At 41.1% G+C, this 24,649-nt stretch overlaps 1 protein-coding gene across 1 annotated transcript; it reads right to left on the bottom strand.

Moving 5' to 3' along the window:
* Positions 1-11,941: 11,941 nt before the first annotated feature.
* On the bottom strand, positions 11,942-12,864 carry Ooep (oocyte expressed protein). Its single transcript, XM_028786341.1, has 3 exons — positions 12,687-12,864; positions 12,346-12,528; positions 11,942-12,063 (listed from the first exon to the last, which is right to left on the bottom strand). Exons 1-3 carry the CDS (start codon positions 12,862-12,864, stop codon positions 11,942-11,944), a joined length of 483 nt encoding a protein of 160 aa, XP_028642174.1.
* Positions 12,865-24,649: the final 11,785 nt, after the last annotated feature.

Raw genomic sequence — 24,649 nt, 5'->3', positions numbered from 1 at the left:
CACTAGTAGTCTTGGGAATAATAAAACAAACAACCAAAAAAAATCAAAAACCAAAACCAAAACAAAACAAAACAAACAACCCAACAACAACAACAAAACAAAAACCAAACAAACCACAGGTTCTAGGGCTCCGACTGAGGTCCCCATGTTGCCAGCAAGAACTTTATCAACTGACCTATCTCCCTGGCTCAATTACCTACAACAAAGCAAGTCATACTGATGTGTAAATAAGTGTGAAGGGGCAGTCTCAAGTGCCACAGTGTCCATGTGGAGCTTGGAGGACAGCCTGGGGGAGGTGGCTCTCGCTTTCTCCTGACAGTTGAACTCAGGACATCAGGGTGGGTGTGCAGTCATTTACCGACTTTTTGTTTTGTTTTGTTTTGTTTTGTTTTGTTTTGTTTTGTTTTGTTTTGTTTTGAGACAGGGTTTCTCTGTGTAGCCCTAGCTGTCCTGGAACTCACTCTGTAGACCAGGCTGGCCTTGAACTCAGAAATCTGCCTGCCTCTGCCTCCCAAGTGCTGGGATTAAAGGCGTGCGCCACCACCGCCCGGCGCCGACTGTGCCATCTTGCTGTCCTCCAGCACTAATTACTCTCTTTTAATGGATGAGAACTCTACAAAATGACTTAGCCAAGGTTTAAGTTAGGGTCTGTATGCATGTATAGCTTCTGTTTGTCCACAGATTCTTTCATTTTTCAAAACTGTGTATAGCTCTGTATGAAAAGTTAAGTCTGTAGCTAACTTCTAAAGATTAACTCATTCTGCCTTCTTGATCATGGCGGGCAAACTCTACTACTCTATTTGTTATACTATATAATTATATAGTTTAGGCAATAATGGCTTTAAAATATCCTCAAAAGGAAACCAAGAGTGGGCACTAGAAACCATAAATAATCACACTTTCTTTGAGAAATTTCTTCAAGGCTTTCAGCACTGGTTTGGAGTTATTCAAACAAGACTGCTACACCCCCTCTGGTGAGGGGGGGACAGTAAGGACAAATTTCCCTTGGAAAACAAGTCTTATTTCAATGGCCTTTATTTCAGATTCACTGTCATCCCACTGCTCACTGATGGTCCCTGAATTGTCAATGAAGGGTCTCTCCCACTCCTGTCATCTGGTTAGTGTGGACCGGATCAGACTTGTCTTGTTGTGCAGCTGCTTCTGCCACCTGTTTTCATTTCCAGCACATGATTCCTGCTTATGTGGGTGCTGGAGAGTGGGAAAAGGGACCCAGCACAAACCACTCTGCTTTAAAGATCTTGGCTGAAACATGGGAGAGAACCACAAAATAGGATAAATGGTTCAGACAGCTTATGCTCTTGGGTAAGTAACTTCATCTATTTGAGACTGTTCTTACAGACTGATGTGAGGCTTATAAAGTAATGATTGGGACAGAACCAGGTATGATAGCTTTACTGAAGGAAGTAAAAAAATAGGAAATAAGAACAGTGTTGTAAAATCAGGCAGCCATGGGTTTGGACTCTAGCTCTACTGGCAATGGATGCCCAGGCAAGATCTTGGATCTTTCTATACCTCAGTTTTCTAATTTGTAAAATGGGGTAACAGTAATGCTTATCCTATTGGGGTAACCATTCAAGATAAGCCACAGTAAGTATTCAACCCAAAGTCACACATACTAATGGTTCAAAACTGTTCACCTGATATTCTTTATTTGCCTCAAGCCAGGGTTTTTTTTTTTTACTAGCAGCTAATCTCCCAAAATTTCCTAAATTATCCTAAAAAGGAATGTGGAAGGAAATGTCCACTACTTTGGGGGCAGACTAAGTGAATCTACCTACTATTTTTGAGACAAGGATCTTATGCTGTAGACCTGGCCTGGTACCCACTATATAGCCTAAGCTATATAAATTTATGGTACAATATAAATTTCTCATACTCCTCCCAACTCAGTATCCGTAGAGGTAGGTTATGACAGGTCTAGAACATCGTGCCTGACTTTTATCTCTTTAATAACACATGACTGAGAAAATCACAATAGTCATATATGGTTAATGGGGGAAAAAAGAAGCCTACATTAAATTTGGACTTACCTGAGGAAGACTCAACTTTTTGCTAGTGATCAAATTTAGTATCTCTAATTAGTGGATAGTATACAACACAGTATTTTCCTCGCTCTGAAAACAAGTTTCTTCTGAATCTAGTCACAATTTCAAAAATTAGACAAATCCAGAATTGTATAAGACAGCTAGCTGACTTGGACTCTTCAGAATGGACCATGTTAACAAGACCTTTAAAACTCCCTGGAGACTGATACTGATTTAGAGTGATTAAAGGGATGGAGAGGTGACTCAATAGCAAGAGCATTGGCAGAGGATTTAGGTTCAGTTCCTAGTGTCTATAATGAGCACACAGTTATCCATAACTCTAGTTCCAGGGCATTTGACACCTTCCACACACATGTGGTGCCCTTACATTCATGTAGGGGAAAAAAGAGACTAAGGAATTAGGCAGGATAGTAAACACCTAATATTACTAGGACTCAGGAGGCTAAAACAAGAGGATCGCCATGAGTTGGAGGCTAGCTTGGGTTAAACAGTGAGTTGTGGGTTAGCCTAGGCTACAGAGTAAGACTGACAAAACAACCAAAATAAACAAACAAAACAGAGACAGATGAAAGGATTGAAAAAGATAGAAGAGATAAAACAACCAGTGGAATGCAGGAATCTTGGTTAGATTCTGAATACTACAAAATTTTAAGGACAACTGAATTTTGGGTTGTTAGGTATTAAGAGATTATTTTCTTGGAGAAGCCAAGGTTGTCATTCCTTACATGAAAGAATATTTTTGTTCTGAGGAGATGTAGGTGGAAGTGTATGGAGCTAAAATATACTGTGTTAACTTTCAAAAGGTCTGGAAAGCAAATATATATACACGCAGACATATACACACATGCAAGCACACAAAATGAAAGTAAATGTGGCAGAACCTTAAATTGTTAATCTAGGTTAAAGATATTCCCAAGTTTTCTGTAGACTTGGAATTTTCAAAATAGAAGTTGGAGGAAGCCCAGAAAATAAAAAGGCAGAGAAAGTTAACTTGATTGAGAACCACATTCTGTAGACTCCCTCAGTTCTGCTGTGATGCCTCTAGACATATTTTCTAGCATACATTACTGTTTACATTGGTATCTGGCTCATCCTATGAAAGCAGTCGTCTTAAAATATTTGCTTGTAGGAACTGGAGAGATGGCTCAGAAGTTAAGAGCACTAACTACTCTTCCAGAGGTCCTGAATTTAATTCCCACCAACCACATGGTGGCTTACGACCATTTGTAATGGAATCTGATGCCCTCTTCTATTGTGTGTGAAGGCAGTGACACATATAAATTAAATAAATAAATCTTTAAAAAAAATATATGTGGGGCTGGAGAGATGGCTCAGTGGTTAAGAGCACTGACTGCACTTCCAGAGGTCCTGAGTTCAAATCCCAGCAACCACATGGTGGCTCACAACCATCTGTAATGAGATCTGATGCCCTCTTCTGGTGTGTCTGAAGACAGCTACAGTGTATTCATATAAAATAAATAAATCTTTAAAAAAATATATATGTTAGTTTGTTTATTTAATCTATTTCTGTAGCACTGGGAAGTAAACCAAAGGTTGTGTGTGTTCTAGGAAGCACTGTAACTGAATCATGTCCCCAGCCCTGAATCACTGATTCGTAATGATATAGCTAAAATGTTATGTAAGATGTCTTGGCTAAAAGCCAGGTGTAGTGTAGTAAACCTACAAAGCCAGCATTCAGGTGTCTGAGGCAGGAGGATTTGAAGTGTGTAGCCAGTATGAGCTGAAGAGAGATTCAAAGTTAACCTAGCATATCTATCTGTTTAGCTCTTCAACATGAAAGAACTACTAGTAAGAGTCACTACTGAGAATCACCTGTGCCTTTGGGTTATGGCACTTGCTAACAGCACTTCATGTCTTAAACTTTATAATTTTTCCTTCCTATGATTTGCTTCTGGTCCTACAAGCTATGTCCTTGGGCACTCTAAGGAAAAGGTTATCTCACTTCATAGCCAACATTTTTATCTGTATCAGAAAGCACATGATTGCAAATAAATCAGCCACATATATACAGATCTACCTGCCTCTGCCTCCTGAGTGCTGGCATTAAAGGTGAGTAACACTATCCCTTGCATCAATTTATTAATAATTTTAAACAATATCATAGTTATAATTTTTCTGCTGAAATTTTAGTATAATCTTTACTGAAAAATAAGATTTCCATATTATGTATATGCACATTTATTTTGCTATAACCATATTAACTTTAGTCACATCATTTTTCTGGCTAAAAAAAATGATGTAAGATTATCTACAAGACCAAATATATATGTGTGTGTGTGTGTGTGTGTGTGTGTGTGTGTATGAACATATATATGAATATATAGACACATATTCAATATATATGTATACATACACAGACATATTCATACACACAAATATACACACATACTATTGGTAATAGCCCTTGTAGAAATCTCACAAATTTGAATAATAATTCCTATTTTTCAAAATGTCACTGAGTGGGCTAGAGAGATGTCTGAGTGGTTAGGAGCACTGACTGCTCTTCCAGAGGTCCCGAGTTCAGTTCCCAGTAACCACATAGTGGCTCACTACCATTTGTTATGGGATCTGATACCCTCTTCTGGTGTGTCTGAAGACAGTTACAGTGTACTCACATAGAAATAAAATAAATAAATCTAAAAAAAAAGTCACTGAGGAAAGATATTATGTACCAACGTGATTAATGCTTTAGCTGCTCTTTTTTAAAAAAATGATTTATTTTGATTTTATGTATATTGGTGTTCTGCCTGCTTGTATGTGTATATGACGTTTTTATATGCCCTGGAACTGGAGATACAGTTTTGAGTTGCCATGTGGGTGCTGATAATTGAACCTGGGTTGTTTGAGCCAGTGCTCTTAACCACTGAGCCAACTCTCCAGCACTCTCAGCTGTTAATTCTTAAATCACACTGTCCTTATTTGGTTGTAGAGATTTCTAAAACTTGCCAATATAGTTTAATTTGAACAAATTCAAAGTAATCTTTTGGAAGAATACTTTTGTGTTTTGTCTTCTGGAACTTAGGCCTATACAAGCAGAAGATCTGTGGAAATATTAGAAAGATGGGAACCAGGGTGTTCTGCTAATTAAGTTGGTTAGAACCAGAATGTCCAAACTTTAATAAGACAAATGTTCTTCATCTTGGCAATTTTCCCTCAAAGAGATGATGTTGCAGAGTATATAGGTTAGATACAACATGACTTCACCAAACACCTCTGCAGAGTGAAATAATACAGACATATCTTCAGACATCAGTAGTGCACCTCAGCAATCTAAGTGCTCAAGGCTGAGGTCAGATGACTGCAACCTGAAGGCTAGTGTGGAATACACAGAGAGATCCTGCTTTGGGGCAAAAGAGAGGAAAACTAAGGCAGGCATAGTGGTTAATACCTTTAATCCTAGCACTTGGGAGGCAGGTGTGGTGGATAGGCAGATCTCTGTGTGTTCCAGGACAATCTGGTCTACACAGTGAGATCAGTGAGATCTGGACTACATAGTGAGATCCTGTCTGCTAAACAAAAAACAAAACAAAAAAAACAACAAAACAAACAAAACACATGCACATCTGTTGTACTAGAAAGCATACTCTTGGCCAAGTGTGGTAGCATATGTCTGTAATTGCATTATACAAGATGTGGAGCCAGGAAGATTAGGAGGTCAAAGATAGTCTTGGCTTCATAATAAGTACAAGGCCAGCCAGGACTATATACACTCTGTCTCAAAAACCCAAAAGTTTGTCTGGAGAGAGAGCTCAGCAGTTAAGAGCACTTACTGCTCCTCCTAAGGACCTGATTTCATGTCAAGTAGCTCACGGCTGCGTTTAACTCAAGTTCTAGGGGCTCTTGAGCTCTTTTCTGTCCTCTTTGGGCACCCTAATATGTGATATATATACATATAGACACACATTTCTAAAACATAATTTTAAACAAGTTAAAAACAAAATAATTTTATATACTAATTTAATTAGTAACCAAATGATTAATTATATCCAAAGCCTAATTTTCCCATTAATTCATTATTTATTGCAGTACTTGTGATTGAACCCAAAATTATATGCATGCTAGACAAGTGGAATACACTGAGCTAGGTCTGTCACTTACTTAAATATTATGACATATCATAGTATCCTAGATTTTCATCATTTTGGTGACATAGCTCCCCAAACTCATGACTCTAGGTTTCTGTACTGGCAACAGGTGTCACCTAAGGAATCGCTAACTTTTCATTATACTGGCAAGTCTCTTTTGTTTGTTGGGTTGGATGACTTGATCCCTAAGTCCAGTATATGCTTCTTTCTTATTTTCACACATCTTGATAACATACATCCTGTGTAGATTCATACAAAAAGGTTCATAAAGCATAGAAATTTTAAGTTGGTTAAAACAAAACAAAAAAACAACAAACCAGGGTCATGGAAACAGTCTTTTAAAAGTCCGCACTCATCTTCTCAGTTCCTTACTTTCCTTCTAAGTACGTCCTCTCTTAAAAATAATATGTTATGTGCGAACTTTCTATGAGGATAAGACACTGCATATACGTGGAAGTTTGAAGACAACTTTCAGGCGTCAGTTTTCTCTTTCTGAGAACAAGTCATCAAGCCTTGGTTGTCCCACGTGTGGTTTTCTTTTCGTGTATCTTGCCAGAAAGTTTCATCATTACATAGTACAGTGCATTTTCTGTAATAAAAGTACTTATTCACACATTCTTTACAAATCATTGAAATATGAATGCCCAAGTTTTACTGTGTTTATGCAAAACTCAAAACAATATATCATAACAGAAACATCACCTATGAGATGCATTCAGTGTTTTCTCCTTTCTAATCGTTGTCTTTTATCGAGGGAACAATGTATGGTTTTCTTTTCAAGTATCTTGCTAGAAAGTTTCATCATTACATAGTACAGTGCATTTCAGCTGTAATAAGAGTGTTACACGAACACCAAAAGAATGTTTCTTAAGAGTAATGTTCCCTATAACACATACGTCACCTATAATGCATTCCATGCCCTCTGCTTATTATAATTGCTTTCTTTTAATCTGGGTACACTGTCAGTCTGTCTTCTCTTGTTTCTTCACAGAAAGCTTCTTCCTTACCTTGTACAGTGCATTTCAGCTGAAATAAACATACTTAAATAGAGGCACTCCTCTAACCAAGTGCGCCTCATACGTGCCCAGGTGGGATTCATTCTGCTAATAACTAGAAAAATGTTAGTTTTAAGTAACTCAAGAAATCTTAGCTTTACATGACTTAGGCAGTAAAAAGAGGGTATACACTTACATCAAAAGAATATTTCTTACAAGGAATGTCACCTATGACACATTCAGTGTGTTTTACTTATTATAATTGCTTTCTTTAATGCAGGTACTCTGTCATTGTTTGTTTTCATGAATATTCACAGAAAGCTTCTTCCTTACCTTGTACAGTGCATTTCAGCTGAAATAAACATACTGAAAAAGAGGCACTCTTCTAATCAAGTGAACTATGAATGCCCAGGTGGGATTCATTCTGCTAATAACTAGAAAAGGGTTAGTTTTAAATAATTCAAAATATCTAAGCTTTACATGACTTAGGCAGTAAAAGAGTGTATATCCAAACACCAAAATAATGTTTCTTACAAGGTATGTCGCCTATAATGAATAAGTCACTCATAATGCATTCAGTGCATTCTGCTTATTACAATTGCTTTATTTAATGCGGGTACCCTCTCAGGTAGTATTCATTTGCTAATAACAAGAAAATTTATAGTGTCTCACAACCATTTGTAATGGGAATTGATGCCCTTTTATGATGTCTCTGAAGAGAGTGACAGTGTACTCACATATATATAATAAATACGTTTTTAAAAAAAATAAAAACAAACAAAACCCAAAAAGTAGAAATATTTAAGCAGATATCAATGTTAACCTCTGGACTCTCCTACAAGTCTCCATGCATATGTGTCATGTGCACATGCACAGGACATAGACTTATGTTCTCATGCACAAATTATGTTAAGTTATAAAGTGCACATAAGCAAACATCCGCAAATGGATGGTAAGGAAACCCAGCAGAGACCTATTAAATGTCTAATGAGTTCATTTCTTTGGACTATCACAACAAAACAACCCACACAGCTTAAACAACAGAAATTAATCTCCGTAATTACAGAGTTACAAGTCCAAACCTGGAGTTGTCCGACACTGTTTTGGTGTCTGGTTCTACTTAGATCATCACATGGTCTTCCCTGTGATCAAGCCTTTGTTCACATTTTATTTTCTTAGGAGTACTACATGTTCATAGGTGTAGTGATATGACTTAATTTTATATTCATTGCATTACTTTTCCCCACTGATAAGTGTGCTTGTATCTGCTGAGCCACACCACTCCAGCCCCTTTTATCACATTTTGAAAGGCTCTGGGGCTGGAGAGATGGCTCAGCGTTTAAGAGCACTGACTGTTCTTCTAGAGATCCTGAGTTCAATTCCAGCAACCACGTCGTGGCTCACAATCATCTGTATTGGGAATTGATGCCCTCTTCTGATGTCTCTGAAGAGAGTGACAATTTATTCACATATATATAATAAATAAGTCTTTTTAAAAAACAAACAAACAGACAGGTCTGTGTCTTTAAAAACAAAAAACAAAAGGCAGTATTTTGGGTGCTGGAACCTTGGCTTGGTGATTAAGATCACTGGTTACTCTTCCTAGAACTCAACTTTGATTCCCAACACCCACATGGAAGCTAATAATTGCCTGTTACACAAGTTGCAAAGGATCTGATGTTCTCTTCTGCCTTCTGCAGGCACCAGAACACATGTGGTACACAGACATACATAGGTCCAGGCAAAATACCCATACACATTAAAACAAATAAAACAGAAAATTATCTGAAAATATACTACTCATAGTCTGTGGTCCTCAGTTTGAGGGCTTAAGTATAAGCTAATAAATACAAATTCTGGTAGAAATACAAAACTTTTTCCAGGAGTTACTAAAAAATTTTTAAGTTTTATGCATAAATTTGCTAATAATGCTAATTAATCTGCTTAATAAGGTATTGACCTTTTTTAGTAAAATTCACTCCAGAAAAAAAGTATAACAAATTTCTGTGAGAAAACAGGAGCTCCTGGTGGGGCCAGGAGAACAGGAAAGCATAGTAATAGCTTAACAACATTCAATAGAAATGCACATAGGCTCAAACTTTGAGAGGTAAGAGCAGGAAGACACTACTAACAATGGGTTGCTGTTTGTTACATAAACCTGCACAGATGAATTAAATCTACCTTTATGTTTAGCAAGCTCAATTCCAAGTAGCATGAGCTTGAGAGTGTAAAGCCAGGACAGAAATGAATAAAGTTGAAAACAAGCTGATGTTCAATTAAAAAGACCTGTGTGCATGTGTGTGTGCGTGCGTGCATGTGTATTAATCATCTGTAAAGAGTAAAGAATTAGGAATTAGAACACCTTATTTTTTGTCAAAGGATAAAACAAAACAAAAAACAGAAAAGAAAAAACCCACAGCCAACCAACTAACCAACTAACGACAACTTTGTCTAACTCCACAGAGTTCATGCACTATATTTTATCTTTAGAATTTTTTTTGATATTTTATTTATTTACATTTCAAATGTTATCCCCTTTCCTGGTTTCCCATCTGGAAATGTTCTATTTCATCCCACCTCCCCTGGTTCTATGAGGGTGCTCCCTCACCTACCCACCCACTCCTGACTTCCTGCCCTGGCATTCCCCTACACTGGAGCATCAAGCCTTCACAGGACCTAGGGGCTCTCCTCCCATTGATATCTTATTAATTTATAAAAAAATTTTTAGATATTTATTTATCATGAGTACACTATAGCTATCTTCAGGCACCAGAAGAGGGCATCAGCTCTCCTTATAGTTATGAGGTGTGGTTGCTGGGAATTGAACTCAGGGCCTCTGGAAGAGCAGTCAGTGCTCTTAACCACTGAACCATCTCTCCAGCTCTGATATTTTACTTTTTGAGACCAAATCTTACTATGTGTAGCTCTGGCTAGCCTAGAACTTGCTATATAGACCAGGCTGGGCTTGAACTCTCAGAGATCTGCCTTTGCCTCAAGAGAGCTTGAGGGGATGTGGGCACATCCATAACTCATGTACCTTCCGAACCAAGAATTTCACTTCCAGAAAGTGATAGAGCAGGTAGGCATAGAGCTACACACTGGCCGTCGGTCACACAGGAAAGGAAAACAGCATGCACCACAAAGAACACCTATGCTCAAACGAATACCGCGATCCACAGAGAACATCAGTCAGTGTGTTGTGTGAAAGATGTTTTGTGGGGTGACATAGAACACAGTCTATTCACCCCAGAAAGGGAACCCATAAGAGACCAAAGTCCCACCTGGTGAGTCAATGACTTTAACTGGCTTACTTACAGGAGCATTGATGATGCCTAACCCGCATGACAGGAGAGCTGCAACCTGGGGCTTATACTTCAACTTCTAGGCATGGCCTGACAGGTCCCAGGATCTGCTCCTGGCAGCTCAGCTGGCCAGCTTTCCACCCCCACCCTCAGCAGGTGCTTACTGCTTCTGTAACCCTAGGGAAGGGGTCATGGAGCCTTCCAAGGTTCCACTTTCCTAGACACTGGAAGTTTGTGTCCCTCCGGAGTCTTACCACTCTCAAGAGAATGTGGCATCTTGGAAGAAAATGCTAGAAAACAAGGGGCTCCGGGGAGGGGGCTGAGGGTGGGGTGTCAGCCCACTAAAAGTATATAACCTGGGTTTTTTTGTGATGTATAACATCGAAGATGGTATACCTCATGATTGGGAAAGTCCCTGAGCCACACACACCTGAGAGGGCCTACCAAGTTAAAGGGCAGCTGTAATTGATTCCCCAAAGGAGTGTTATCCTGAGCATGTTAGAGATGCAAATGTATCCTCTCTGGGAGAATCACTGGAGAAGGGGACCAGGACATTGTTCTGAGGCACTTCCAAAGTGAATTCTCCTCTCCAGCCCCCTTCCTAACACAGGGATTCTCTGTAATTCCTGCTGGCCTTGAATTCAAGAGATCCGCCTGCCCCTGTATCCCATGCTGGGATTAAAGGCATTGCACCCCCACTGCCCACTCCCAGGTGAATTCTTGCACACCTTAAATCAAATGGTTCCCAACCTTTCTAATGCTTTGACCCTTTAATATATTTCATGTGTTGATTTCCAATCATAAATTTCTTTGCTACTTCCTAACTTGGCCACTGTTCTGAATTGTAATGTAAATATCTGATATACAGGCTGATATTCTGACCCAGGGTTGGGACCATTGCCTTAAAGTAGGTTTAAAAGTACAAAAAGGTAGCCAGACATGGTAGAACACACCTTTATCACAGAACTTGGGAGGCAGAAGAAGGTAGATCTGAGTTCAAGGCCAGCCTTGTCTAAATAGGAAGCTCCAGGATAGCCAGGGCTACATAGATATCCTGTCTCAATAAGGAAGGACAAAGGGATCAAGAGTTGACATTTTAATGATGCCCTTTTCCCAAACTACTGAGTAACTTAAAGCAAAATAATTTGCTTGACAGGAGTTAGGGCTCAGCCCAGGAAACCTATTACCACCATCCCAAACACTTATAAGTCAACTGTGCCATTCTTGAGGGCCAGACTGAAGTGTGTTAGAAACTGTGGGAATACAACCTACACACTCCCCCTACAACAACTGAATAGTCAATGTTTATAAATTTTACTGTGTGTGAGGAAACCAACAGCATGCCAAAAAAAATTTTTTTTATATTGGAATAGTTCTACAAATTGCTATTTGCAAAGAAAAATAAACAAGGTGCTCAGGAAGGCAGGTAAGAAAACAAGTGTAGTGATTTAAGAATCCACCTATGTTTCTTCTCACTCCAGCGGAAGCGGGCTGCCAGGCGGCTTGAGCCCAGTTTGCCCTTTGATACTTGAGTTGCTTATCATCGCGTCGGCATGAGCTTTCAAGAACTCTTCAACTTGTTTTATCTTCTTTGCTGGAAAAGGATCAACACCAATAGTCAAGCAGAAGGGGAACACAGTTTTAAAGAGAAGGGCTCTGGACCTGGAATCTGGGCAGACGGGTGTCTACGGCTGGACTAAGGGGTTAATAGGACTTGAGTGTGTTTTTCTTTCCCTTTCTTTCTGTCATTTAAGAGCGTTGGAAAGGGATACCTAAAGACAATATAGTTTCCTGGTGTTTGGAAACTTCAAGAAATCGTGAAAAGCTGAGACTCTCCCCTGGCTTCCTCCCCAGGTGGGTCTTCAAAGTCCCTTACCTCTTCGGGCTTCCGAGTCTTTTTGCCAGATCGACATGTGCATGAGAATATTTTTCATTCGAGTCTGTGCACTGGGTCGTCCATAGATGGTGATTTCAGCTAGGTTCTCAGAGTTGCCCGGGTCCACTCTTATTAAGGCCTGGGTCATCCACTCTATTTCTGTCATTTCGGCTTGGTCTCGGCCTAAACAGGTGAGGAAGAGACTCTAAGTAGTAGAATGGCTTCAGATGTGAAGGCGCAGGCTTTGAAGGGCAGACTGAACTGAGGGATATGGGGAATGGACTTTCTGCCCCTAAAAGAATACAGAGAGCTAACCCAGACCCCTGTGGTGAGAAGCTCACCAATGATCCTTTCTGCCACCGAGGCTTCCATGTAGAACACCATAGGATTGCTGAGTTCCTCAATTGGGAACCACCAGGGCCGTGTGCGAAGTCGCAGGGACATAGGCAGGTCGCTGAGCAGCTTCTGAGACTTAGGGTCTGGCTTGGTGTGAGCATCATCAGCCGTGTGGGATCCCATACTGGAACCCTCAGAGTGCAAGCACTAGGAGGTGCACTGCTTGGTAGCCTGTCTCGCTTTTCAATGCTGCCCAGCCCGGCCCCGCCCCTTCTGTGCCCCCCTACCCCCCCCCGCAGCTTTCCCCGCCCCACCCCACCCCCACCCGCCAGAGCGCACAGCGCAAGTGGGTGGGCTGGGTCCTTTGCCAGGTCTTCAGACTGTCACATTCTAGGCCCTGCCCACGGTACTGCTGACACAAAGAATTTGATTTGGTGGTGACTTAACTTGAATCGACTCCTGTGCTCTACTTAATTCCGTGTTACTTTCAAAGATATGGCCCAGGGTAGGCTAGTAGAGTCTGTAGAATGTGTCTCTTCTGCGGTCTGAATTGTTATCTTTAGAAATCCTTTATACCACCAATTCATGTTTTAAACTAAAAGACAGAAGTCGTTTTTGAAACACACATAACAAGTTTAACAAATTTTATTTATTTCAAAGTTCTAATTCATGTGTGCTCGACTTTAAGTCGAATTAATTCCTGATTAAGGTTTTTTAAAAAATAATAATAATAATTTTTAACCTAATAATGTTTGTCAAGGTTTGCATGTCTCACTGAGTCCTAGAGGACTCGCCCCTGTCCCGAGGGCCACTCTATTTCTGTCAGCAGTGCTAACATGTCTGCCTGCCCACTGAAAACTCGGAACAGCTTCTCACAGGTCCATACATTTGCTTGAGGTATTTTCTGGAGATGATCCCAGCTGAAGTTACTTTTACTTCACAAGCACACACACACACACACCCTGTCTCAAGTTTTCAGATTCCCTCAGGGAGCTGGAGCTAGCCACAGCGGTTGTCTGTGGGCATCACTTTTTCAAAGATCTGTGAGGAAGACAACATCCCTGATCCCTTTCATCTGGACCACAGTTAATTTCTGATTTCCTTTGTTTTGTAATCCTAGCTTCCCAGGTATATATCACTGCACCTTACTTGTGAGCCCATGTCAGCCTCCAAAGACTTAAAATGCTCTCACTGTTTGACAGGCTCCGTGGGGGCAGGGGAGCCACTGTTTTACCTCCAGGTGTCTTGGTTTGAGTTTGATTAAGAGGAAGATGGAGGTTATATGACTATTGCTCCCTCATTTTATCTGTAGCTTAATGTATGTTCCTTAAACTCTTTGTACCAGACCCAAACCAAGCAACTACAACCAAGACTTCCAGCATTTTCATCTCCTCTGTTATCTCTGGAGGGACCCAGTCAGAACAGGTTTCAGTTCAGGCAGCAGAATACATGAGAGGTCTATCATCACATTCTAAGTTTTATTCTTCATTGCCTCGATTCTCAGTCTAATCTTAACCCTTCTTTTTGGGGCAGGAGGCAGAGAGGATAGTTGTGCAACTCCTGGGGGAGTGTACGTCAAGGGCGCAGTTCAACATCAGCATCTTTCTCAATCCTGTTTCTCCTTTGCTCTGTTTTCAGATATGCTCTCACTGAACCTGCCACATCCCCCAGGCTGGACTGTCAGGCCAGAAAGATCCAAGGATGGTCAAGTATTATTCCAAACCAGATGCATTTTAGCCTGACCCTAGACCTCATGTACCCACACACCCAAATCCCTCTGGGTTTCTATCTCTCTGGAAGAGCTCCTGTTATGATGAGGAAGTTTGTTGGAAATGTCTCCCACTGAGCTTCCTGCTGCCTGGTAACTAAGGCCTGGAAAATTGTGAGGTGTTCCGCTAGAGAACTCTACTACTCAGCTACATCTCTGCCCCACGACACTGCAGAAAACAAAAACTATTGTATAGCAATAATCTTAGGATCCACAGCTGAGTGAGGCCAGCAATCCTCTGGGAGCGAAGGAACTTCACAAGGCTCAGAAAGTGACAAGATTCACAAGCTATCTTTTATGTTATATATGTCATAAACACCTGGCAGGTACAGGTGTATTCCATGCTATATACGCTATAAACAACTGGCAGGTGCAGAGGAAACTAGTGAAACTGAGTGCAAGTGTGTGGGGAACTATTTAGGTATAGACTTTGTCTTTTCCATCCATGTGTGTTGATGAGGGAGAACGACAGCTCTTTCATGGATAGGGCACATCTACTATTTTTCTGGTTTCCTATTTCATACAGTAGTCTGATCTTTCTTTCTTTCTTTCTTTCTTTCCTTCTTTCTTTCTTTCTTTCTTTCTCAATTTTTCAAGACAGGACTTCTCTGTGTAGCCCTGGCAATCTTAAAACTCACTCTGTAGACCAGGCTGGCCTCAAACTCAGAGCTCTGCCTCTCTCTGCCTCCCAAGTGCTGGGATTAAAGGCATGCACCACCACACCAGGCTGTTAATTCATGTTTTTTTAATTATATCAAAATGAGGTGTTTCGTTTTGACCTTTTAATATCTGTACAGCATGTACTTTGCTCATTCACGTAGTTTGTAACACTTGACAGATGTCTTGATCAGGACATTGCCAGGGATCAATCAGTTTTGTTCTCTAGTAGGTGATGTTTGACTGGGCTCTCGGTGGGTCTAGAGCAAAAGTGGGTAGCAAAGATGGCCCACAACCACCCAAGGCCCAGAATACTCATCAACTTGAAAGCATAGTCAAGCACTTAGCAGAGTACATACATAGTCACATGGTTTGGAGCCTGATGACACCCCCTGAAAATCTAGGATAGTCAGAAACTGAAGGGTCTGTGTCCTTTCAGGGTCACTGTGGTTACTTACAGCCATGATTTTTCTCCCCAAAAGGATGCCCATTTAGAGCCATGAGCCTCCTAATATTGTTCCTCTGAAGGGGAGTTTGTCTTGGCTTTACTTTTCTATGGATTCTGGAATTTTCTAACATTCTGTTCCTGCTTATAGCCAGGCCTTGACTAAGTAATAGCTGGTCATATAGAGGTTCATTTTATAGGTATCCCATGGAACCTTTCTTCATCCATACCCCTACTGGTCTTCCCTGAGATCCCCCAATGCTAAGAACACATTGTGATGGCCTTGCACCATGAGCTCAGGACTCAAGAAACAGAAAAAGAATTCCGGACATGTTGAAGGTGGAGAAATGAATGAAAGATGATGACAGAGATGAACAGACAGAGCCTACTGTGCCAAAGGGGGAAGATAACAGTGCAGAGACAGAAGTGATGGGCAGGCAGTGGGCCTGGAAGAAAACAGCCGAGTTGAGCATCCAACTTTGTCCCAATAGAGAAGTTTCAGGGATCCCTCTGGAGGCAGAGGCTAGAGTATCACTGGCAAGTTATAGGCCAGGTGAGGCCTCCCAGGCTGATTACATTGGCTGGAGAAACAAAACCCAAGAAACTCTCCTTTTATCCCAGCACTGAGGAAGCAGTGGCAGGCAGATCTGAGTTAGAACTAGCCTGCTCTTCAGAGTGAGTTACAGGACACCCAGAGCAACTCAGAAGAACCCTGTTTCAAAATACCAAGGGAGGAAAAAAAAAAAGGAAAAGAAAAGCAAACTCTGGTGAACATTAGCAGTCCTCTGGTGGAACACAGGAGCCACTTCCACCCCACTGCCCATCTGCTGCATGCTCCCCCTTCCTGGGGCACCCGTGAGCAAGACCCAGGGAGAGAGAATGCACAGGGCAGGCAAGCATCAGGAAGCCACTCCAGGTTCAGGTGTTGCGCTACATTCGCTCGTATGCAGTGAGACTAAGATAGAGGACCCAAGGAAGGAGCCGCAGTAATCTCAAGCCTAGTGTAGCTTTCTTAGTCCCTGCACCTCAGCACAGATCCATTGAGGGCGATCCTCCCTGGGGAAGTGGAGGAGGGCTCATAGGAGGCAGAGGCCATTGATTTTTTTGTTGTTGTTGTTGTTGTTTTTGGTTTTTCGAGACAGGGTTTCTTTGTACAGCCCTGGCTGTCCTGGAACTCACTCTGTAGACCAGGCTGGCCTCCAACTCAGAAATCCGCCTGCCTCTGCCTCCCAAGTGCTGGGATCAAAGGCGTGCTCCACCACCACCGGCTAAGGCCATTGATTTTAAAAAGAGGCATGAGCGCTTCCCTCCATGGGTTTCAGAGCCTCTCAGAAGATAGACAAGAGTCTAGGACTGAAGAAGAATGGAGAGGCCAGGGACATAGAAACTCGAGCTCGTCTCCCGCCTTGCCTCTATGTTTCACCCAGAATGAAGCAGAAGCCAAAGACATTACCTGGATGGTGTCTTCAGGCTTTGCATCCAAAATGCGCTTCGTTAACACTAAGGTTCGGCTCTGTATGCCCTCGGGGGTACTCGTGAAGTGTGATGCTTATGCACTGAGAAACACGTCCCCTTTTGCCCCTTGAGGAGAAATGACCATTCAGAGGTTCCTCTGAGTCGGGTCACGGCAGGCTTGGTCTTCACAGGAGTTCTATAATCATTTCACTTTTATTTTAATTATTTTTTTATCTCATGATGCTGTGAGGAGGTCAAGTCAGGTCCTTGTGGGTGCTAAAGTTCTATTGCTGAGCCACATAACCTTGTGCTTCACCCTCTAAAGGTAGTACACTCAAAAGAACTACTCCTGGTTTTCAATCTAGAAACAAGTCCTCCAGTGCCTTAGACACCACCCTCTCTGAAAGGCTTTGAATCCAGAAGGCAGCTTCCTAAACCAAGGTCTCCTCATCTTGGGTGTCTTGGTTTGAGTTTTACTACTGTGAAGAAACACCATGACCAAGGCAACTCTTATAAAGGACAACACTTAATTGCGGTTGGTTTACAGGTTCAATGGTTTAGTCCATTATCATCAAAGCAGGAGCATGGCAGCATCCAGGCAGGCACAGTGCAGGAGGAGCTGAGAGTTCAACATCTTGTTCTGAAGGCAAACAGGAGAAGATTGGCTTCCAGGGAGCTAGGATGAGGGTCTTAAAGCCCACTCCCACAATGACACACTTCCTCCAACAAGGCCACACCTACTCCAACAAGGTCATGCCTCCTAATAGTGCTACTCCCTGGGACACACATATTCAAGCCATCACAATGGGCCCAGGACTTTTTCATCCTTTAGATTGCATTTGCTTGACTCTTATGCTGCCCAGCTTCTGAAACAGTACATGTCCTTTTCTGTTCTTCATTCTGAATTCCATAAAGAACACTTGTGACGAGCATTTCAGAGCTGGAAAACTCTGACTGCCATTATTTATTCTGTCTGCATTCCCAAAGTTCTTGCCACCTGGCTGTGCTGAATACATGCATTTCCTAGAGGGACCCCAATGAGTGTTGATCCGTACATATTTCAGACCACACCATTTTGACTCAAACAAGATACTCAGTGATTTTCCACTTCTTTCATTTACTGGAAATCATTTACATTCTTTTCAGACCTCTTTTCATGAGCAGATCATAAAATATTTGTAATATATACATATGTATTTGTAGAATATGTATATATTCTTTGATCTGGATGGCTAGAATACATACCTCACTCTACACATTGAAAATTATTTGAAATTCTATATTGAGCAATGTAAAAATGACATGCTTATGGCCAGAAGAATAGTCTTAGAAAAGTAATTTTTATTTCATTTAAATACAGTGAGTTAAAAGTTCCTCAATGAGAGGACATTTAGACAAGTAACTCCATAGTAATATGAACAGATGAAACAAAATATGCATTTTTGAAGGGGTGGGGATCCCCTGCAGACATTGATTGTATCCTCATAGTGCAAAGACAACATACAAAATAAAAATAAATCAATCTTCACCCACTCTCCATTTTAGTAGTTTAATATTCTTTTGAAGGAGAGGTGTTTTGAGACAGGGTTTTTCTGGAATAGCCCTGGCTGTCCTGAATTCACTTTGTAGACCAGGCTGGGCTCAAACTCATAGAGGCCTGCCTGTCTCTGCCTCCTGAGTATTGGGAGCCACCACCACCACCCCTGGCTACTTTAATATTCTTAGGGAAGAATATCATATATGAAATATCATGTACATAATATCATATAGTAATATGAACAGAAGTCACCTATTCTTATGTGTGGTACTGATCCTAAATAAGCGCACCTGCCTACATAGCAGCAGTCAGATCTCTCAGTATGGATTATAACTTCACCATCTGTGACATACTTCTGCCATGGTTATATGATTCTCTATGTTCCTGCCACAGTGCTGACTGCCAGTGCAATTTAGAGACTGCTCAGAGTGAACATTGATCATAGCAGCCATACCTGTACGTTTGTTGGAATAGGACGGGGGTAGGAGAATTGCTGCACAAACCGAGGCATGACTATACTAGTCACCGAGTCTGGTCCCTTCTACTATTCTGCTTAATAATTTTTGAAATATCTTGTTTAAATATTTGCTTTTAATATTATATATACTATAATGTTGGTTTATGCTAGAACTTATGTATTTGCTGCTTTTATAAGGCATTTTACTTTTGAAACATAATATATATTTATTAACTCTCTTTTTGTTTATTTTTATTACCATTTTTTGTTTTTGTTTGATTTTTGAGAAAGTGTCTTACTATGTAAAATAGCAGAGATTGATAACAAAAGGATCATAAAAAATATATGTGTGTGTATACATTATATACATACACACATATATAAGTACATATGTATGTGTACATATACATATTTGGGGGTTCATTTTTTTGAGACAAGGTTTCTCTGTGTAGCTGTGGCTGCCTAGGGGCTTGCTCTGTAGCGCAGACTGGCCTTGAACTGGCAGACATCTGCCTGCCTCTGCTTCCCAAGTGCTGAGATTAAAGGTATGTACAACCACATCCAACTTTGATTTGATATTTACATTCAACAATAACTATACAATGTATGTATAAGATGACCAATAAAAACTGTACAGAGATATAATGGTGTTTACCTGCATATAGGCTTGTAGCTTTGAACAAGTTTTCGAACCCCTAATTGTCTTGGTTGTGTTATGTGGTTTAGTTCTCCTGACAATGCTTTAGAGCTTTATCACAAAGTTGAGCTATGGGCGTTCTTATGACTTGTCCAAAGGCAACATATAAAGGCCCTCATATTACTGATGAATTCATCATTACAAATGGTGGCTTTTCACAGGTTCCAGGCTACTAAGCATTTTAATATATAAGGCTGACTCACCAAAGATTCTGGATCTATCTCATTCAAACTAGTGTCTACTGACTATTGTAATGCATTTCTACAGAACAATGTTGATCTTAACTTAGGAGTAAATTCTGAGTGTGCACTCAAACCAACACAGGCACCATGTTAAACTTTCATATGACTGTCTCCAAATGAGGGTCTGAGTGACATTAAAATGACATTTTTAAAAGGCTTGGCTTACAGAGTAACATTAAAATGGTTGTTTACAGGCCAAGCAGGCAGATGTTATAGAAGAACAATGGCCTGAGAATTTGAAATGCATGGCTTTAGTGAGTCTGTGACTTATGAAAAGCTGTGAGGTAGATGGCAAGACATTGTGACAATAGCTAGCCTTCCTGCGCATTTACCTGCCAGGAGCCAAGCCCATGAAATTACCTGCTGTTCTAAGAGAACCCATGAAATTACCTGGGATTCTGGAAAGCTTAGTCAGACAAGGTTAAGAAAGGATGTTCACTGTTTCAGGTCCCAGGAACTTAAAGAACGTCTGGTATCTCCTGGCAGCCTAGTCTACATGGTCAGTTCTGGGACAGCCTAAGCTACATAGTGATACCCTGTCTAAAAAAGGAGGAGGAGGAAGAAGAGGATAGAGGAGGAGGAGAAGAAAGAGGAGGAGGAAGAAGAAGAGGAGGAGGAGGAGAAAGAGGAGGAGGAGGAAGAAGAGGAAGAGGAGGAGGAGGAAAAGAAGAATTGGGGCTGTAGAGTTAAGAGCATGGACAGTGCTTGACCAGGACTGGCCTTCCTTTCCCCACACCCTTACTGAGCAGCCCCCAACAGCCTGTAACTCCATGGGATCCAACACCTTCATTTGACATCTGAGGTCCCACACATGTGCTGATACCCATACAGACTCACACATGAAATATAAAAAATAAAATTAACTTTAAAAAGCCTAACTGAGGTAATCCTTTAGTGACATTTGGTGGCACTGTAAGTTTGATTCCTAGAACTGTGAAGACAGTGCCAGCCTCTCTCACAGTCACATGTGAGAGCTCAGAGAGCTCACTTATGCTCACTATGAACATCTGCACATATGTGCACACACATGTGTGTAACTTAAAAATTAATAAATATAAAATGTGGCTGAGCATAGTGATCCACACCTTTAATCCCAGCCTCCAGAGACAGAGGCAAGCATTTCTATGTTAGTCCAAGCCGAGCCTGTTCTACATAGTGAGTTCCAGAACAGCCAAGTTACATACAAAGACTGTGTCTCAATAAATACACAAATACATAAATAAATCAATCTAAAATGAAATCATGGTTACATGGCAGAAATCTGCCACCTCCTTGGATCACTTTGAAGCCCTGGTAAATGGACACTTGCTTCTGCACCTCTCTCTCCTCCACTGTGTCAGCTCCACTGATCTACACAGGCAGAAAGAGCGGTTGATGCCCTCAGAGTCAGCGCACAGTGATGACGGTGAAGTAAGACGCCCTTTCTTTTTCTAACGTAGATTATCCTGTAATCTCAATGTTTTAGTGGATAACACATTTGAATAGTAAAAACACTTATTGTGGCATGTGTTTACTTATGAAAAAGAGGACATAGAAAGTTACCAACTCATACCTGATTCAGGAAGGTATAGACAATGCCAGAGCCGGGGGGGGGCACAGTGTGCTAGAGGGCCTTTTCTTCTTTATTGCTGGGGGTAATTTTCACTTTAAAGTTGACATTATCTACAGAGAGTTTGTCTTTTCATGTAAGTGTCACCTAAGCTATCTTCTACAGGGGCTTTCTATCCGTTTAGCATGTTCCCCCAAAGTCAATGTAACAAATGAAGATATGTTCAATATGAAAGTGTTTAGGGGCTAAGATTTTGAGATATGAGCCTCAGTGAAGCTACTGGGACATGGAGACACCCCCTTAGAGGTATTAATCTACCAAGAGCTGGTTGTTATAAAAATTCTCTGCCATGTTACAGAATAGCCTAGGGAATCCTCATTTTAAGATCTGACAGAAAGAGTTGCATGACTTGGCCATTGACTCAGAGAACGTGTAGAAAATAAATACTTAATTTCTTTACCAAGAATCCAGCTCCAGGTTTTTTGGGAAAGCAAGGCATAATACACTAATATGGAGTCTTTGGCTTCACAAACTGCCCTTTTTACTTGTTTCAGTTTGTTTGAAGACAAGGCCACATTACGTAACTTTGGCTGGCATGAAATTTGTTATATAAACCTGGCTGTTATGTTACTTGCTATGAGACCTCAAACTCATAGAGATCTCCCTGACTGTGCCTCACAACTGCTAGGATTAAAAGGTGTGCAATGCTCACAACCATCTATAAATGATATCTGATGCCCTCTGCTGGCATGCAGGTGTATATGCAGACAGCACATTCATATCCATTAAATAAGCAAGTAAATAAATAAATCTTAAAAAAAGAAAATTAAGCCAGGCATGGTAGTGCACACCTTTAAAAATGAAAGAAGAAAGAAAGAAAGAAAGAAAGAAAGAAAGAAAGAAAGAAAGAAGGAAAGAAGGAAAGAAAGAAAGAAAGAAAGGAAGGAAGGAAGGAAGGAAGGAAGGAAGGGAGGGAGAAATGGAAGAAAGGAAGGAAGGAAGGAAGGAAGGAAGGAAGGAAGGAAGGAAGGAAGAAAATAGATGGATAGATAGATAAGATAGATTAGGGTAGACCACTTATATAATATAGAGAATCTATTTTGATGACTAAGAAATCAGAGTGACACTTGGGAGGCAGAGGCAGGCAGATTTCTGAGTTCGAGGGCAGCCTGGTCTACAGAGTGAGTTCAGGACAGCCAGAGCTACACAGAGAAACCCTGTCTCGAAAAAAAAAACAAAAGAAAAGAAATCAGAGTGAACATATTGCACAAGCAAAAATCCTTTTTTTTGTTTTTGTTTTTTGTTTTGTTTTGTTTTGTTTTTCAAGGCAGGGTTTCTCTGTGTAGTCCTGGCTGTCCTGGAACTCACTCTGTAGACCAGGCTGGCCTCAAACTCAGAAATCCGCCACACAGGCAAAAATCTATGAAAACTAAACAATTATTTTATATAGAAATTGGAAAGAAAAACATTACTTAAGTAAAAAAAAAAAATTGGTTTTCACCAGAAAACTTTTCTTCTACCTCTTAATATCCTATTTGAATGGATTCTCATATCAAAGATTGTAACCTCTTAATATCCTATTTGAATGGGTTCTCATATCAAAGATTGTAACCAGCTCCTTTAGTCAACAGGGTCTCCAGCGCAGGAACGAGGATGCACGCTTCCAATTCCCATGGTGTCCTCCACTGTATCCTGCTTACTGGAGCTCCAATGTTGAGCACCACTATGTAATGACCCATTCTGCCACATGTTTGGGGGCCACTATGTCCCGGCCCGGAGCTGCTCAGTCAACAGGGTAGCAAGAGAGAGAGTGGGGATGGAGGGGCGAGAGACGCAAAGAATGGAGACAAGACAGAGAGTCTGATCAAGTCTCCCTTATTGAAAGGAAATCCTGGGTATTTTTATGCTTTACCACATGCCTTGCCCTCATGGACAAGCAGGGGAACACAGCTGAAGGCACTACATCACGTGCCTTGCAGCATGGATACCACGTGTGCCTTGCAGCTGGGGGCACTAAACAGCAAAACAAGATATGTGAGAAAAACAAGATGTTTATCAGAGTGTGCTCAGCTGTTCTGGGCTGTTGAAAACAAGTCTCTTGTCAGGGTATATGGCTAGAGATGACTGCAAAGATGATAGCCACTTTCTGCTAGGACTTGGCTCTCAACAAAAGATAATGTGACTATCACCGTGACTATTTCCTCTGCAAGCAGTATGCTGGGTTGGGATTCCTAGTTCACTAGTGCATGTGCAAAAGGTTCTGTCAGCTTGACCTCTGTGAGTGAAGTAATATCTCAAGGTCAACACCTTCAGTAAGAGTGATACAGAAACCCCTGATGTGCCTGATCACATGGAAATGACAGGGTGCACAGAACCATGGTACAAGAACAAAAAGGCAGTAGAAACAGCTGAGCACTACAACTGCTGTCTTTTAATCCTCACTAATCTATACCTGGTTACCCTGAGTCCACTAAGTGGACTATCAGCCATTTGCTTGAATGGTCTATTTTCTTCATAGAGACTAGCTATCAGATTGAAAACCCTTTAAATTGTGACATCATTTTGTAAGCAGTATGTACACCGAGGTGGTTTGGAAATGAAAAGGTGCTGGCAATTTAGATGTGTTTAACATATAGGGAGAATGGCAGAATGCCTTCCTGCAACAGGGTGTAGTTTGTGCCATTTTGCCTTGAGCATTTGTTTAAGTAATGCATAGCCAGTCTGGCCTAAGTCAAAGCCTGAGAATGGCCAGCCATAAGTCTAATTCAACTGCCTCCACTACCCAAGTGCTGGAGTTATAGGCACCAATCAGCTTGATCATTTGTTTTAAAGCCTTCAGCTACAAGGCCATGAGTTTTTATCTTTCATCATCTTCGTCTTGCTCTCCTTTGCCCATCTTTCTTTCCAGAGGTGTGGCACAGCAGCCCAGTCCACACTTCCATCCACTAGTGTCTACATTAAGAAGCATGGTAGCATGGCGTAGTGGTGCTCACCCACCAGCAGAGTTGGGTGGATCTATGGATTTGAAGTGAGCCTGGTCTACAGAGCAAGTTCAAGGACAGTCAGGGCTGTCTCAGAAAACAAACAAACAAACAAAAAGAGGGCTTCCTTACTGGGTCATGAGCATCAGTTTCCAACCTACTGACCTCTGCTTCCTCCTA

The sequence above is a fragment of the Grammomys surdaster genome, unplaced genomic scaffold (assembly GCF_004785775.1).
Source record: "Grammomys surdaster isolate TR1022 unplaced genomic scaffold, NIH_TR_1.0 125476, whole genome shotgun sequence".
NCBI classification, from domain to species: domain Eukaryota; kingdom Metazoa; phylum Chordata; class Mammalia; order Rodentia; family Muridae; genus Grammomys; species Grammomys surdaster.
The sequence above is the reverse complement of the archived record's forward strand: the minus strand, read 5'-3'. Positions and strand labels throughout refer to the sequence as shown.

What these genes read in the sequence shown, in the direction of transcription:
- Ooep (XM_028786341.1), bottom strand. Translation starts at nt 12,864, where the DNA reads ATGGGATCCCACACGGCTGATGATGCTCACACCAAGCCAGACCCTAAG. An exon ending in GGTGGCAGAAAGGATCATTG is followed by an intron (nt 12,529 to 12,686) that starts GTGAGCTTCTCA and finishes TCACCTGTTTAG; the next exon opens with GCCGAGACCAAGCCGAAATG. An exon ending in AGACTCGGAAGCCCGAAGAG is followed by an intron (nt 12,064 to 12,345) that starts GTAAGGGACTTT and finishes ATCCTTTTCCAG; the next exon opens with CAAAGAAGATAAAACAAGTT.